Source organism: Pygoscelis adeliae, unplaced genomic scaffold (genome assembly GCF_000699105.1).
Source record: "Pygoscelis adeliae isolate BGI_AS28 unplaced genomic scaffold, ASM69910v1 Scaffold166, whole genome shotgun sequence".
Classification (NCBI taxonomy): Eukaryota; Metazoa; Chordata; class Aves; order Sphenisciformes; family Spheniscidae; genus Pygoscelis; species Pygoscelis adeliae.
This window is the reverse complement of record NW_008825156.1, coordinates 3,771,412-3,786,664: the sequence shown is the minus strand read 5'-3', so window position 1 is coordinate 3,786,664 and position 15,253 is coordinate 3,771,412. Positions and strand designations below refer to the sequence as shown.

The 15,253-nt window shown below is 39.1% G+C and overlaps 1 protein-coding gene across 1 annotated transcript in view; it reads right to left on the bottom strand.

Moving 5' to 3' along the window:
- ABCC8 (ATP-binding cassette, sub-family C (CFTR/MRP), member 8) overlaps positions 1-15,253 on the bottom strand; it is an 82,931-nt gene that overhangs the window by 22,510 nt on the left and 45,168 nt on the right. The window contains exons 17-22 of the mRNA XM_009328610.1: positions 11,287-11,322; positions 9,655-9,690; positions 6,493-6,591; positions 5,546-5,630; positions 4,206-4,286; positions 1,458-1,595 (exon numbers count right to left, since the gene is read on the bottom strand). Coding sequence (XP_009326885.1) covers positions 1,458-1,595; positions 4,206-4,286; positions 5,546-5,630; positions 6,493-6,591; positions 9,655-9,690; positions 11,287-11,322 — 475 coding nt within the window. The remainder of the gene's footprint in view (positions 1-1,457; positions 1,596-4,205; positions 4,287-5,545; positions 5,631-6,492; positions 6,592-9,654; positions 9,691-11,286; positions 11,323-15,253) is intronic.

The following is a 15,253-nucleotide window of genomic DNA, read 5'->3' as shown; positions in this document are numbered from 1 at the left end:
ATTGGGCAAGATTTCCTAAGGCTTAATGAGAGCTGTGCTTAGGAAAAAAAAACTGAACTCTCTCTTAATAAATAATTTTTAATTATAAACTTAATTAATACAAATCCTGGCTGGCCTACAGGCTGTTTGGAACAGTATATTTCATAAAACATTACTGAAACCCAATTAGAAGATAATACAAATAAAATAATTCTCTTAGAGCATCTCATAAGACATGAACACCTAGAAACGGGTCTGACATTCATAAAGAAAATGAAAAAGATTATACTGATACAAGGCCATAGCTGTCCATATAAAAAAAAAAAGCCAATACATAACAATTGGAAAAAGAGGAACCTAAGATGGATCTCATAGGGAGGGGAAGGAGGCAATTTCAAGGAGGAAAATTCCTTTATCCTGAAAGACACTAACCGGAAAACCAGAACTGTGTTTAGAACAGTAGTAATTCTTAAGGGTGCACAACTGAGGGACAAGGTCACAGCAGACACTGTAAAGGAGAAATGCTGCCCACCAAAAACACGATCAGAACAAGATTAATGTCTATCTGCAACTTTATAGCAAGCCAATATGAAGAACAGAAAGCAGCTGAAATACAATTATTTCTTGAGACAGAGTAAATGCTGCTATAGTCTGTGCAAGATGCAAATGACAGAGAAGCCCTGCTAGGAGGCATAACTGCAGTCATCAATCCTCGTGGGCAAGAGGACCTGTGATGTAGCTGGGTAACTGTAGGAGAACTAAGTGCACGGCCAGTGTGAACCAATGAACTAAAAAAAAAAAAAAATCCAACAAAACAAACCTCCTTACCCTACTTGATTTGCTTCGTCTTTGACATTTGCAGCTGCAAACTGTTATAGAAAGCATACCTTCATTATTTTCTGTAAACTACAAAAGGTAACAAAGACACCTAACAAAACAATTGAATGCTACACATTTCTTAAAATTTTGCCAACATACAAAGGGTACAGATGCTCTTGATACGTTATGTACTAGTACTAACTGCAAGGTAATACTGTTTTTTTCCTTATATTTCCATGCACCTCAATATCCATAAACATACCTTTTTCTGTGACAGCACAGACAAATTCCTAGTAAAATCCCAGAAGAGGCAAATATGTTACTCAAACATTTCACTGTTCTGAGATTAAAAAAAATGAGCAAAATCTTCCAATATAACTAATGGTTTTGGATACTCAATATATTTTAAATGCAGCCTGCTTTCATGAGAGCATTAAGTATCAGCTCTATGAAAATCCAACCTATTTAGGTGTTCCAAGATGGGAATCCCAAAATTATAGCGCCCCAAACTCACTGGCTAATTTTCAAAAGATCTTTATTATGTCTCTTCTCACTTATCTACCACTTGGTGGAAAGATGAAGCGAAAGCCTTGTTTGTAGCAAGACATCATCGTGCCGCATTCTCGCCTCCTCAGAAAAAACGGGAAGAGCTTTCTTACCCAGTCAGCATGGGGTAAGTACTGCAGCTTGTGAGTTACGAGCACGATGGTCCGCTTGTCTTCCTGTAGCATTTTCAGGATCCCTTCTTGCATGAGATGGTCACTTAGGTGGATATCCAGTGCAGAAAATGGATCATCCTGTCATGAGGAAAAGAGGTCAGCTTTTGGAGCCAGCATTTACGCGATTTCAGGAAACTGACAGATTGTAATACCGGTAAAACCAGTTAGATCAATATAGACAAAAGAGGCCATCAGAAGATCAAAGCTGTTCTGAGGAATGGTTTTCTTAAATTACATGACAACAAACCTTGAACTGTCTTTCTGCAGTGAGTACTCGGACACACGGTCACGCCAGCTGTGTAAATGCTATGATTGCCTGAGGCTTTCTGGGATCTGCTCCTCTCTTAAGGGATGCGTTTCATAGCCTCCATAACTGCAGTACATTGTTTCTGTCAGACTCAAGACAGTGCAGCAATGTATGTCTATGGCATATATTACATTACACAAAGTGCTCCAGGGACAGTGACAAAGAGCACATTTTCATTTCCCTTGTACATAATTGCCTTCCGATTTTTTTTTATCCATAAATCAAAACTCTATTAACAAAGAATCACAAAAGGAGAAATATTGATCAGTTTGATGACTCTGCTCAGATGCTTGATTTATGACCTAGATCATCTTACTGAATCAATGAATTATATGCAATTAATTTAGGCATAAACTAATCTTCTAACTAAACCATCTTCTGCGGGACTTGTTTACATAATCCTATTTATATGGAATTTCAAATCTATTATTTCTGCTTGCACTACTAATACTAGCTGTAGGATTTACTTAGTATCATTATTTTGTACTATTATATTACACTAAACCCAGGATTTCTTAAAAATCAAATTTTGTTTTCTTTTGTCCAGATGTTTGCTGATAAAGTAGGGCTGAATTTGAGTTAATTCTGCTTTCTCTGAGTGATATCATTGCCACCAGTTAGGGAAAGGTATAAGCAAAAAGGTGAGTGCTTTAGAAAATCCCCTTGAACTTTTATTCCCTTCAATTTTGCAACAATTTCTATTGTGACTGCATTAGATACTTTAGCATTGTTGCTTTCATGTATCTACAAAACCAAAAATATCTGAAATCAACAGTAGGATAAATATGACCACTGAAATTCTAATAAATCAGAGCGTCATAACATAGAGCAATTAAAAAGTGCTTTTGCAACACAGTAACTTCAGACTGTGATACAGAATTTATTCTCAACAATGTGTGCACAACTGCGTGTGCACTGTGCTCACTGAGCACGGATGTGTGTTGTCAGCTTTACTGCTGCACTCTTCTGGTCTGGCACAGACCTAAACGTCATTCTGTGCCCCGAGTTTGTGCACGGCCACCTCGTATGCAATGCTGCACTTCTGCGAACTGAAAACGCCGGTTCACAGAAGGTGACACTGCCCTGGGGAGTCAGGCGAGGCTGTTCATTAAGGCGGCACTCACCGCATGTGATTATAATGACGCATTGGTGACAAGACACCTGAAAAAAATCAGTTCATGCTACAGGACTACTCCGACATGAGAAATAAAACATGCTGAATGAATGAATATAATTAAGAATAAAATACATAGTGAATTATCACATGATCTTTTTTCATGTCAGCAACGATCACAAGAAGTTTAGGGAATACAAAAGGTTATTGAATATGAGCTGCACACTCGTGAGAGAGAAGTTTCATAAGCATTTGTTTACAAAATCAGTCTTAAAAGAACTGGGTGTTTGCAAATACTAACATATAGGATTCCTGATTATATTTGAAAGATTAATAACTGGAAAAAAGTTTCTTTGTAGGTGTTTTTACATTATCAAACCGTAAGAAAACCTGCTACTATTAGGAGATCATTGAGTGTCCCGCACAAAAGGACAAAAGTGACAAAACCAAGTTACAGCCCAATACTGGATCTGCTGATTTGCCGCACCTGGCCCAACTGCTCTCTACCCTCCTGCATTCTGGTCAATGCCTGGAAATGCTCCGCACACGAAGCAAGCACATATTGATCAGCCTAATTACAGGGAAAGGTCTAAGTAACCTCCCAGACTTTTAGGGATGACCTCTAACATGCACAGCTTTTCTAGTCCCACGTGACTCATGTCTGGCTGTCATAACAGCTGGATTCAAAGCTCCTTCTTAAGCTCAGTTTTCAAGGAAGTCCTAAATTGGAAAGCCAGCAAGCTCACTACTAGCGAGTGTGTAGGATGCATCTGTGTTCCCACCTACTACGTTTTTAGAGCCTGCTCTCACTCCTTTTTCCATCGCACTTCTGTTGAAGTTAGGACAGGATATACAACAAGCAGTTCAGGGTGGGAAGACAGCTTAGTTTGTTGCAGAAAGGAAACACCCCAGACACAGGACAACATTAATTTTAGGCCTGAGATAGCTTAGGAATTTTATGAATACAGCTGAGACTATTAAATTTCTAAGTACCAAAGATAAACACAAGGGTCAAAAAGAAATTTCAATAGACTGAGACGGGAAGCATCAGCATTTCAATTTGTATCCTAGTATCTATCTGTCTGTCTGCAGCATTTACAAAATCCTTCTTACCTGCAGGCTAGCTGACAACGGATATAAAATAAACAGTGCACGTTTGGCTTAGCTCAGTGAAGCACAGTGTTCTGTGTGTATTACCCATGCAATACTCTAAATGCTCGCATCTCATGCTCATGTTTGCAGCATAAACATAATGGCACCTACTCACCAGGAACACAACATTTGTCTGCTGGTAAAGTGCTCTTGCCACACTGATACGTTGGCGCTGCCCTCCAGACAGATTAATACCCTGCGGATAAGCAGGAGAAAAACAGTCAGACAGTTATAGAAACACCAATTGAATATTCATGTTTTGATCAGATTATCCACAGAAGACTTTCCAGACAAAGAAACTCAGAGAAATTTTTCAAGAGCGTGGGCCTGTAATTCAGCTGGGACACAGTACACAAATTGTTAGAAAAGCCAGAGCACTCTGCCCAGAGCTGTACTCCATACATACCAGAGGGATGGGAAATGTTTACTGGTTTGTGGCGACATAATGGCGTAGGTGGCATAGATATTCTGCAGGCAGTCTAAACTAGACTTCTACTCAAAAGTTAGCTTTACGAGTCTGGCTGTGTCCTGTTTTTTATTTATTTTTGTAATCGTATGCTCTCATACTATATCAGCTCCATTATATACTGTAATCAGTAATTGCTAGCTGGGAGGTCAGACCATGCGGAGGTGAACATTACCTGGTTGCTATTGTCCTTGGTTTTGGCCCTTAGTTTCCTGCTACCACCCTGCTCTAAGTTACTTGTCCTGCCTGCGATCTGCCTGCGATCTGCCTGCAGTTTCACAAACACCTTAAGCTCTCATAAGCCAGTACTGCTGCCAAAAGACACTAACCCACCTTCCCCCTCCCCTCCCCTCCTTCTGTCAAAAAACATTTGTTTGGCTACACTATGAATTGGGTTAGGAACTAATCCATTTAAAATTTGCACGGTAGCCAGTGTGGAGATTAGGCATGGAAATGTATCCTTAAATGTATCTGTGTGGGGGTGGTTTGTTGTGGTTTTGGGGGTTTTTTGTTGTCTTGTTTGTTTGTGACAGTGCCAGTATATGCCAGAGTAAATTGTTTACAAATTTGGGACTTCCGTTTCCTTTCTTGTCACTCCCTAATCTTCCCTGATGCGATAAAGCTTAGTTTGCTGTTTATTAAACACCTGCTCTTTTTTAAATGAAGGGGCTCTAAAGATCTATGAATTACTTATTTTTATGTTATTCCTAAAGAAACCAAAAAATGCACCGTGAAGTCAGGATATCTGAGACAGCAGCCACAGAATTAGTCAAACATTCTGATATCAGCACATTTAAATTATTGCATCTCACACAAATGACAGTGTTTCCATGTTTACTGAGCAACGAGCTCTCAGACTAATGACCCAAACATACATTCAACTAAAAGATTACCTTTGTTGCCAAATAACAGGCAAGATTTTAAGAACACAACAAAATAATAATAAACTCTCTATATATTTAAAACAAAAATAGAAGCTGTTTACTGACCCTCTCTCCAATCTGGGTTTGGTCTCCATGAGGGAGAATGTCAATATCAGGCTGGAGGGAACAAGCATCAATTACTGCTTTGTACCTGTGGAAACAAAGCAGGTAACACAAAATCCACACAGATACTGCTAAAGAAGCACATTTCCTACCTGCAGAAGAACAAAATTAACCAGCTGGAAAAATCACACAGTGGAAAACATATTTGTTAGCCACTAATTGTTCTAATGGGATCTCTTTCAATCACAGGCAAGTAAATAATATTTCAGCTAAGAAAAAGCATCTTAGGTCAGCTTCCCAATTAAAAACATTTAATAGCTAAAACCAGGCAAAACAAGCACGTCTTCCATGGCATACTGTGTTTAGCATTTAACTTTTTTCATGCCCAGGGCCCTTGTTCCTTGTTTCAGTATCCAAGGATGACAGAAGAAGAAAAAATGTGCGTAGGATGTGAATACATAGCCAACCACTTCTTAAGGGCAGGGGGGATGGAATACCAGCAATTAACTTCTAAATATTTTAGAATGTTCGGTGGGCATTTGTACTGAATAAAAAGGCAGCCCATTAATCCTTCACAATGTACCAAACACTGAAATGGTAATAAACAACATTCCCACTCCTGAATAGCTAAAGTCCTTCTAAGACAGTTAAACTAGTCAATTAGGTATAAGAAGGGAATACTGCATGCTGCACAAACACGGTCCTGGGAAATGAAAACACTACTACACTTAAGTTCAAGTGAGACTGAACTTTGTCCCTTGTGTCCTTCAGGAAAAACATGGTCAAAGGGGGACCGCGCAGAACTCAAGGTCTTTTGTCATGTTCAGGCAGGTGCAGTATGTTTGTTACTAGGGGGAGGTGGGGACCCACATGCGTGACCTGAGGCCTATGCAAGTCCATTATTTAGTGAAAGGGGGAGTAAAGCATGTAACAGTGCTGAAACCTGTTACCTCTGTTTGTTAAAAGGGCTTTCAAATGTTATATTCTCTTCCACTGTGGCATTGAGCAACCAAGGCTTCTGTGATGCATATGCTACTGATCCTCTTTTCCTGGGGAAAAACAAAACAAAACAGAGTTCCCAGCTTACCAGTGCAGCAAGCGTTTTTGGAAACCATTTTCTTGTAAAGGAGAAAACTGGTAGTAAGTCTTCAAAAACGCTCTTTCATTTTTGTTCTTTAGGACAACCAATAGCTCTCCCATCAAGGAAATACATATGATGTTAAATTTCCAACAGAATACTGAAATTGTTCACCTAACTAAATTTCAGCTTGTTCCCCCTTCTTCTGCTGTGAGGTGGGTTTTGGAGAGGCTAGCTCAGTAAAGCTGCCTCTTGAGCAGTGCGGATGGCAGGAAGAAAATTACTAAAGACTGAATCCCAGCTCTGTTTGGACAGACTAATAAAAAAAAAGTATAGCAGATCACTTGTTAGGCAACACATTTCAGGAGGAATGTTCTAAAAAGATATTTTTAAGGTGTTTAAAAAGAAAAATAACTCCACACATGCACAAAGGCAATCCCCCCCCCCAACATTTATTTTCCCCATTCTAAGAAGAGAACTTGAGTCCTAAAGTAAATGGGTAGCCATGGGTAAAATCCTTCTATGTCTACAAAGACAATAAAAGAGAACACAGACAAAAAATACTTGCTAAATTTCCCCTGTGGATTTGCCCCCATAATGTACCATCAGAAGGGTATGGTCAACAGGATCTCACCATGCATATTTTATTTCATAGGTATTATTATTATTACTTTTAAAAATAAATGTATCTGCCTGCTAGTGAAGTAGTAGTGCTTTTGTGGCTGTTGCGCACTAAGGACCCCACTAAGGCAACATTTTTTATTAGCGAAACCGATACTGTTGGAAAAATCATTGGCATATCATCGTTTCTCCAGAAAAGGGCCAAAAGAGGGATCATACGCCTAAAAGCATTATCTGTTTTCTTTCCAGCTATATCAGCTAATCCAATAAAAAGATAGGACCTCTCACCCAAACGTAGCCTTTGTCTGCTAGACAGCCATTACAGCAGCCTCTTTCTAGTTGGACCTGAATACAATTCAAACCATGAGCTGCCAAAATACACCAGGTGCTTTATCTTTTTTTTAATCGGGAGTCAAGGTCACTTGCCCTGCTCATTTTTTCAGGCTTTCACCAAGCTTGCTTAGAAGTCATTATAGGATCCAATTTTCTTTGATGACCTGAAAGAACACACAGTTACACTACCCTGCTAACATGCTTCCAAGTTCAAAAGTCTGATGGCTCATTAGAATTTAATTATGTTTTATGAATTCTCTTTAATGGAAAATGAAACAGAAACAAGAAAAAAGAAAAGACAGAAAAAAATCCCCTACGCAGCCCAGCCTGCAGTCCCAAAACCTAATTCAAAGACCATTCAGTTCTGCCTCAAGAGGGAGGCATTTTTTCAATTAGTATGAAATTCTCATCCCAATGATTGAGAAAAAATTGCTCTGAGCATTCCAAGATGAACGCGTATTCCCTTCCCCTCTTTTTCATTGCTTGAAACTGTGCCTTTGCTGCCCTTAATTCTCAATGCGATTGAAAGTTACTTCTAATTTATTTTTTGAAAAATAGTAGCAAAGTTTTGAGGAAAATGTTTTTAAAACTTTTTTAAAAAGTGTGCTTTTGTTCAGTGAAGATACAGGCACTGCCAGCAAGATGCACTCCATGCTGAGATCCAGCACAATGCCTGGGAACACCATTCACGTTTGGCTTACATTGTGCTTTTAGGCCATCAGTGAGAATTAATTACTGTAAGGAATTTGGGAACAAGCAATGAGCTTGCCGAAATTCATTATCAATTTAGAATTTAGTAAACCCCTCTTAAATTAATCTAATTGCAAATTGACACTAGGATGACATACAGATCATATTTTGACATAAGCAAAAAGCTTGCAAGTGCTTGATCATATGAGAAATCTATGGCATGTCTACAGTGCTTCTTACAGTAAAGAGGCAGTCAAACAGAACTTTTACTAAAACTGTGAGAAACATGTGGCCAAAAATCCAGAGAACAAAATATTCTCAAACAGAGTGTGCAACACTTGCTCTGAAAGCCTTGAACCTACCTAAGGTTTCACACTTAAAAGCCTGAATGCAAACAAATGGCTTAAGCAGACAAAGACTTACAAGGAATTTATTCTGCAGGTGGAAGTAATTGCCTCCTGCCCCCAGACTGCAGAAGCAAACACGTATTTTCATCAATGGAGTGTAATTTTTTTCCTCTGGTAACACAAGACAGACTGACCATAGCCTCTTAATTATCACAGAGAGGCAGACAGCAAAATCCAACCTTAGAACAATCGGGGAAAACCTTCCCTGAGCTCCCTGGAGACTATGCGCTATGGCTAATATAGGATCAAGCCTGTTCATTAATTTAGAATCAGAAACACTGTCAAGATTGTTTGTTTAAAGTTATTAATCTAACTCTATCTTCACATTTCATTTTGTTAAGTCCAGTAGGCTCAGTACGCATTCAAGATCACTGAAAATAAGACTAGTTAAGGGGCGTTCATATACGAATCTCAGTGCCTTAATAAACCTACCAAGTCTGAAACGTTCGTGATTTTAAAAAGAAAATAGATGCACTTAAAATGCAATGGAGTTATGATTATAATGGTAGAAGAAATAAAACATTGCAAAGCGTTTCCTGTGTGTTTTGGCTTGCTGACTACAGCTTTATCTTGATTATTTTGCACAATTCATGAATTTCTAGTATCGGTCAACAACTCAAAATCAAATGTTCTCTAGATATGAGAGAAATGTGTACTGTCCTGTCCCACACTATTACTGCATGAACAAAAAAATACGCTTCCATTATTTTCGGCCTGATGGTAGGTAATAGAACATTCTGATATTGCCAGTCCTGCGTATTCAGAAGCATACTTTTTTGCCGTTATTAAACTGCAAGGGTCACTTGCTTGGTTTTACTTCTAAATCTACTGCAAGTAGCTGCATACAGAGACAACCCATTTGCCTTCTAAGGAGGAACAACTCATTAAGTGCAGACACTTCTGAAGAATGTTCACAGAGTCACAGAATGGCTGAGGTTGGAAGGGACCTCTGGAGGCTGCCATTAGTTTTTAAAGTGTTGTACCTGAATTCCATGTCAACAGGAGATTCCTTCTCTGGGCTGCAGAAAACAAACATAAGATTTTTTTTTTTTTTAAATAAATTATTTTAGACAATGCAAATAATACCTTAAAGTACTGTCACTATGCTATAATTAAAAATACAGCAAAATGACTGCATAACAGAAAAAAAACCTCTCTCAAGTATGCTAAAATTCTGTACTACGTGATATTGACCTAAAAAAGGCATGGTTAAAGCTTCAGTTTTGAGAAGCACTAAACCACCTTGTAGAAAGTATTCAACACCTATGAGCAAACGCTCAAGGCCTCACAAGACTTTGGCTCAAAACACTCTCTGTTCTGAGAACACCAAAAATGTTCTACAGGATGCTAGTGCAACAAAACCACCAGACATATTCCTACAGCTCTTACCCAGCATAACCAGGATTCCCAGAACCTATGATAATGTAGATAATTGTTTCATATAGTCTAATATTCTTTCCTACCTTTTAATATGCTTGCCATACCGTTGTGCATGTTATCTGTTTGCTGTCCATCCCCATAACAGTTTCAGACATGTGACTGTCTAATTCTGATCATATTTCTCTTGTACCTTAATGGGTTCAAATGGTTTCACTTTAACTTGGCCCAGAAATTGCAGTCTCTCTTACACAGAAGGAACTGTGAGATTTCCAAGTATCCTTTACCATGAGGCTTAGTCGTTAGATACACGAAACTCCCTCTTATACTACACATAGACAGGAGCAGAAGTTTTGCAGGACTCAGTCTGACAACCAGGTAACAAGTCTGAGAAATAAGGCAAATGGGAGAGAAGAGGCTGATAGATCTAAAGAAAAGGCAGTGGCAGAGTTGGTGCGTCACAGAACCAAGAAAATACCCTGGTCAGTAGAAGACACAGAGTTTAGCATGTCAAGGAAAGGGACATCATATGACATTTTTCCTCCGCCCATTTCAGTAACAAAGTTCTCACTGACTTCAGCAGGGACAGGATTGTCACTTTTACAAGGTTTACCGTTCCGGAGGTTTGTGGGCCACACTAAAATGACAACCACATCAGAAAGCTTTGCTCTCAGTTGATTTGGTAGATATTCCCCAAAATTAAAGCTGAGCTATGTTAATCAGGTAAAAATAATTTCCATGCAAGGAACCCTTGCCAACAGATGGACTAATCTGCTACTCCCCACACTTCTTGGTTTGTGCGTGCCTGAAGAATGCTAGGTGAGAAAATAAACTTATGACAGGATGTAAAAAATGAAGAGAAGGGTAATGGGGAGAATTTGCTTTAATAAATGAAAACTTTGAAGCAATACTTGATACTATTTTTTAAAGCGCAGCATTAGGGAATAATCTGGTTCAAGCTTTAAGAGAAGGATTTTCAAAGACATACAGGAAAGCTAGGATACAATTTTCAAAATCGCTGAACGGCAATGTTTTCATAAAGGAAATCCAGCTCTTATTTTCCTAAGTCACACGGGTGGTTTCAAAAATTGTATCCTAAGCTAATTAACGCAGTGAAAGTTTCACTGATTTTCACAATTCTGACTCTGAAAATCTTAAGCATAGATTTTAGAAACCTTTGGTTCCTTGTGTTGCCATCGATTTAGTAGGAAGACCAATAATCGCATACGATACCATACCTGACATCTTCCCCCGTCTCACTGTCAGAAGTGCAGCTGCATCACAAATAGAAAGCAAAGATTGTTTACTTAAGTAAGCACAGGCAATCTGCCCCAGAAAGAAAAACTATTAAATTCCACTTAGAGCACAGACTGCAAACAGTATTTATCACAGAGCTGCTGCGCAGCATCTGTTCCTTCTACACAAACTGACTTGATTTTAGCAGTCAAAAAAAATTGTGACAGTTTTTTTTCCTTATAAACATTTAATTTGACTCAACAAATAAAATCACCTCCGCTCTGTCCTGGAGGTGCTAACACAACTGAGAAGTCCTAGTGTGACAAGAATCCAGTTCCCGTAAAAGAAGGACGTTTTCAGGGAAAACAAACTGATAATTTGTGATACTGTATTTTTCCATGGCAGTAACTGCACCTTTGCAGCATATAATGGGTTAGTTTGAACCCCAAATCCCACCTTCAGTTGACTTGCAACATGCTGCGTTCTGTATCAGCCCTGCCCTCGGGGGGATGTGCCTGTATAAGTAAGTGTGGGCAGGTCTGAGGGATGGACAGGTTTTGTTTTCGCTATTTTTGAACGTGTACCAAGATGTTCACAGAGCTATTTTGACAGGATGACTGGCCATACTTATTACTGATGCTAAATTCAGTTCCATTGAAAAGAATAAAAATTTTGTGTGTCAAGTGGTATAAACAAAATAAAGGAGGAACACAGTTTTTCATGCTTTAAAGAGAACAGTCTCATTAACTTTATGCTAACACCATTTGCTGACAGATATCCAGGAAAGAAAACTATACCTGCAGTTTAAAAGGTTGGTTTGAGACACTTCCAAAAAGTTTATGCACAGTAAGCAATGACCGTATCTAAATTCAATTTACTGCAGAATTTGAGAGAGCCAGCCAGCCACTAGTATCTTTATTCCAAAGGTCAGTGTACCAAACAAAGCTCTTCCACAGTTACCTCACACTTCACTGGTCTTTAGTGACTGTGACACCTCAGTGGCACCTTCTCCAAAAACCCGTGAACCTGCTGCGTATCGTTAAGCAGCAACACATTCTTTACAGAAACTATCAAGGGGCTGAAATAGGGAATATCTTTTCCAGCCCTTCCATGCACGACACAAGGACCCTGAACAACAAACATTGGTTCCTGCTTCGTGGACCACCCCAAAGAAGGCCAGGCATCCATTCTACCATGGAACACCCTGATAACTTGCAACACGTAGTGCTTGTGCATGACAGCAACTCCCTCTCCGCTGTGCTCCTCTCCTACAGCAGTCTGCAAGACAGGCAGAAAACTGTGCAGCTCATACAATGCATCAACGTAGCTCAAGAAGCAAAGATCAGCCAGGGTTCCTCGTGGCTAGTACAATTTACTTGTGCTTACTGCAGGTGTGCAACTTTGCTCCAGTTTCTGCTCAGAAACCAGGGCAAAGCGCCACGCTCCCAGGGCACGAATGATTCTGAGAGTACCACGAGGTGCAGCAGTGCACAGCAACGTCCCGACTTCCTCTCTTTACCATGTTCTTTTGCTATACGGCCACAGGTGCCACAATTTTCGTATGCGAGTATTGGTAGATAATTCCTTGGGCTGTGTTTCTGTTCTGTAGCTGTAAAAAATTAATTCTCTATTTGGAGTTTTAGCTCAGCCTTTTCAACCCACTGTTTCCCACTTTGACTTGGTTTTATCCCTCCTTTCCCCCCTTCCCTGCATACTGCTGGCAATTAAGGATGCATTTATCTCCTACCAGTGTTGAAATGTCAAAGTAACGTATGTTTGATAATGACGCCTAGATCTAATTTTTCAAGGCATAGGGATGTCTAAAGATGCAAATATGTGCCTATTGAGATTTTCAAGCCTTCAGATCTCTATTTCCAATTTAAATAAAATTAAGTACCTGGATGTTTCTGAAAATTCCAGTAAACATTTATAAAAATCAATGTACTTTTTAGGCATCAAAATAATTTTAAGAATATAGTCATTTGATGAAAACAGTCAACTCCACATTGAGTAGAAGAAAATCTACTGTTAACAAGCTTAAATCTAGCACTTCCTTCACATTATAAGGACTCTAGATTCACATGGGGGTATATGTGTCCTGTTTAGAAACAAATGACATAATTTTGTTTGAGCAAACTATTTCTCATTTAGGTCAATTTTCTGATATCATTTACCCCAAAAAGACTTAAACTGCTCCCTGGACTTGCACTGGGACTATTTAAATTGAGATACTGCCCAGAATAAATTAGCATGGCATATACTATAATTATTTACTCAACAACCAGTGAAATCAATACTATTTACCATCTGTTCAGAAAGTAAATGATGATTTCTCTATTTTTGTTAATCTCTAACCATATTACAAAATATTTATACTGAGATGCTCTCAGCCTGCTTTGGACAAGGGGCAGTAATCTCAGCTGGATCTTCCAGGCACACACTGTAATACAAACAACAAAATAAAATCACAAATGAGCCAGTGCTCACTTCTGATTAGCCAATTCCTAGCCCAGGAATAAATTACATTTCTTTTTAAGGTTTTGAAACAAGTATTTTTTATAGGAAGCAAATAAAGATGATATGCAGTAAATCCTGTTTTATCAATAGAGCATGGAGGCACAGAGGAGGGAAATGACTTGTGCAAGGTTATCCATTAGACCAAGGGAAGGGCCAGGAATAGAATCCAGATTTCCTGAGCACTGAGTGACATGTCAGCAGGATGTATCCTTCGTCTTCATAGCTGTGACCTTGGAGGAAGGGAAGGGGAAGGAAATTTGGAATGAAATAATTCAGGACTATTCTGTAACATGAACGACTGAAGCCAAGCATTCGTCTCATCTCAAAGAAAGAGCTGTAACAAGGATCTTACTGATTTTGGTGACACATTTTATTGCCTGAGCTAAGGCTATGAGCTCTGGTGATTACTTGACAAGACTACTCTCCGTGCTCCTGACGTACCTGGTCAGGCATTAGTATTTTCTTATCAAATTAAGGGAGCTTTCATCTGACAGCTTTACAACACAGGTGTGCAGCCTACACTGACTGCATCTATCATGCTGAATAGACCAGTGCATATGGTAGCAGCTCTGAAAGATGAGACAAAACATCATCTGTCTCAGTGCAGCCAGCACTTACAGTGCTAAGATTGTTTCAGCCACAAGCCCCTTTATACATATCTGACAGATAGCAAAGCAAATGTGATAACAACTGAATTTTACCTTGTGATACTTTGGCACATATAGAAGACATGAAAACCAGTTCTGACCTTCGCACTGTTGTGAAGCACGTACTTCTAAACAAGTGTTATTTAAAAACACAGTCTGATCAAAACCACCATGTCATCTGTTTTTGTTTAGCATCAGACATTTAAATTACACTTCTTAATCATGCTATGCCATCTGTAAAAAATTGCAGTCTTGCTGAAATGAAATTAATTCACCTAATAAGGCTGCAGGGATTCTGTGTGGTTCCTCACCATGCTCTAATTTTCCGCTTAGGGAAGTTTGTTTCAATGGATAGATCACCCCGTTCTGGAACTTTGGCTTCTGTTCTTGTCTCTCTCACCAGCTGAAAGGGTCACCTTCCTATGTTTCATTTTCCCCACCTATAAAATAGGGAACCTTCCTTCCTTGTACTATTACTATTAAAGCACGTGCAATTCTGAGTAGTGTGACTGGCTTACACATGAAGGCTGGATATAAATAATATCTCTCTACAAACACTCAAGGAATTTGTGAGAATTGTTTCACAAAATCAGTGCAGAACCCACTGGGTAACAACAACCCTCTGTCCATTGGAGTGCGTGGACTTGACTCATAGTTGCACTGTTGTTCCTTCATTCCCAATCAGTTGGAAATAAAATTAATTGTTTCTCTAGGTTCTTCTACTGTTTGTCAAGCTTTACCTACAAACAATTGTACGCCAAAAGGGAAAGTGTAGTCTGTATGGCTAGGAAGTCTAGTACTGTAA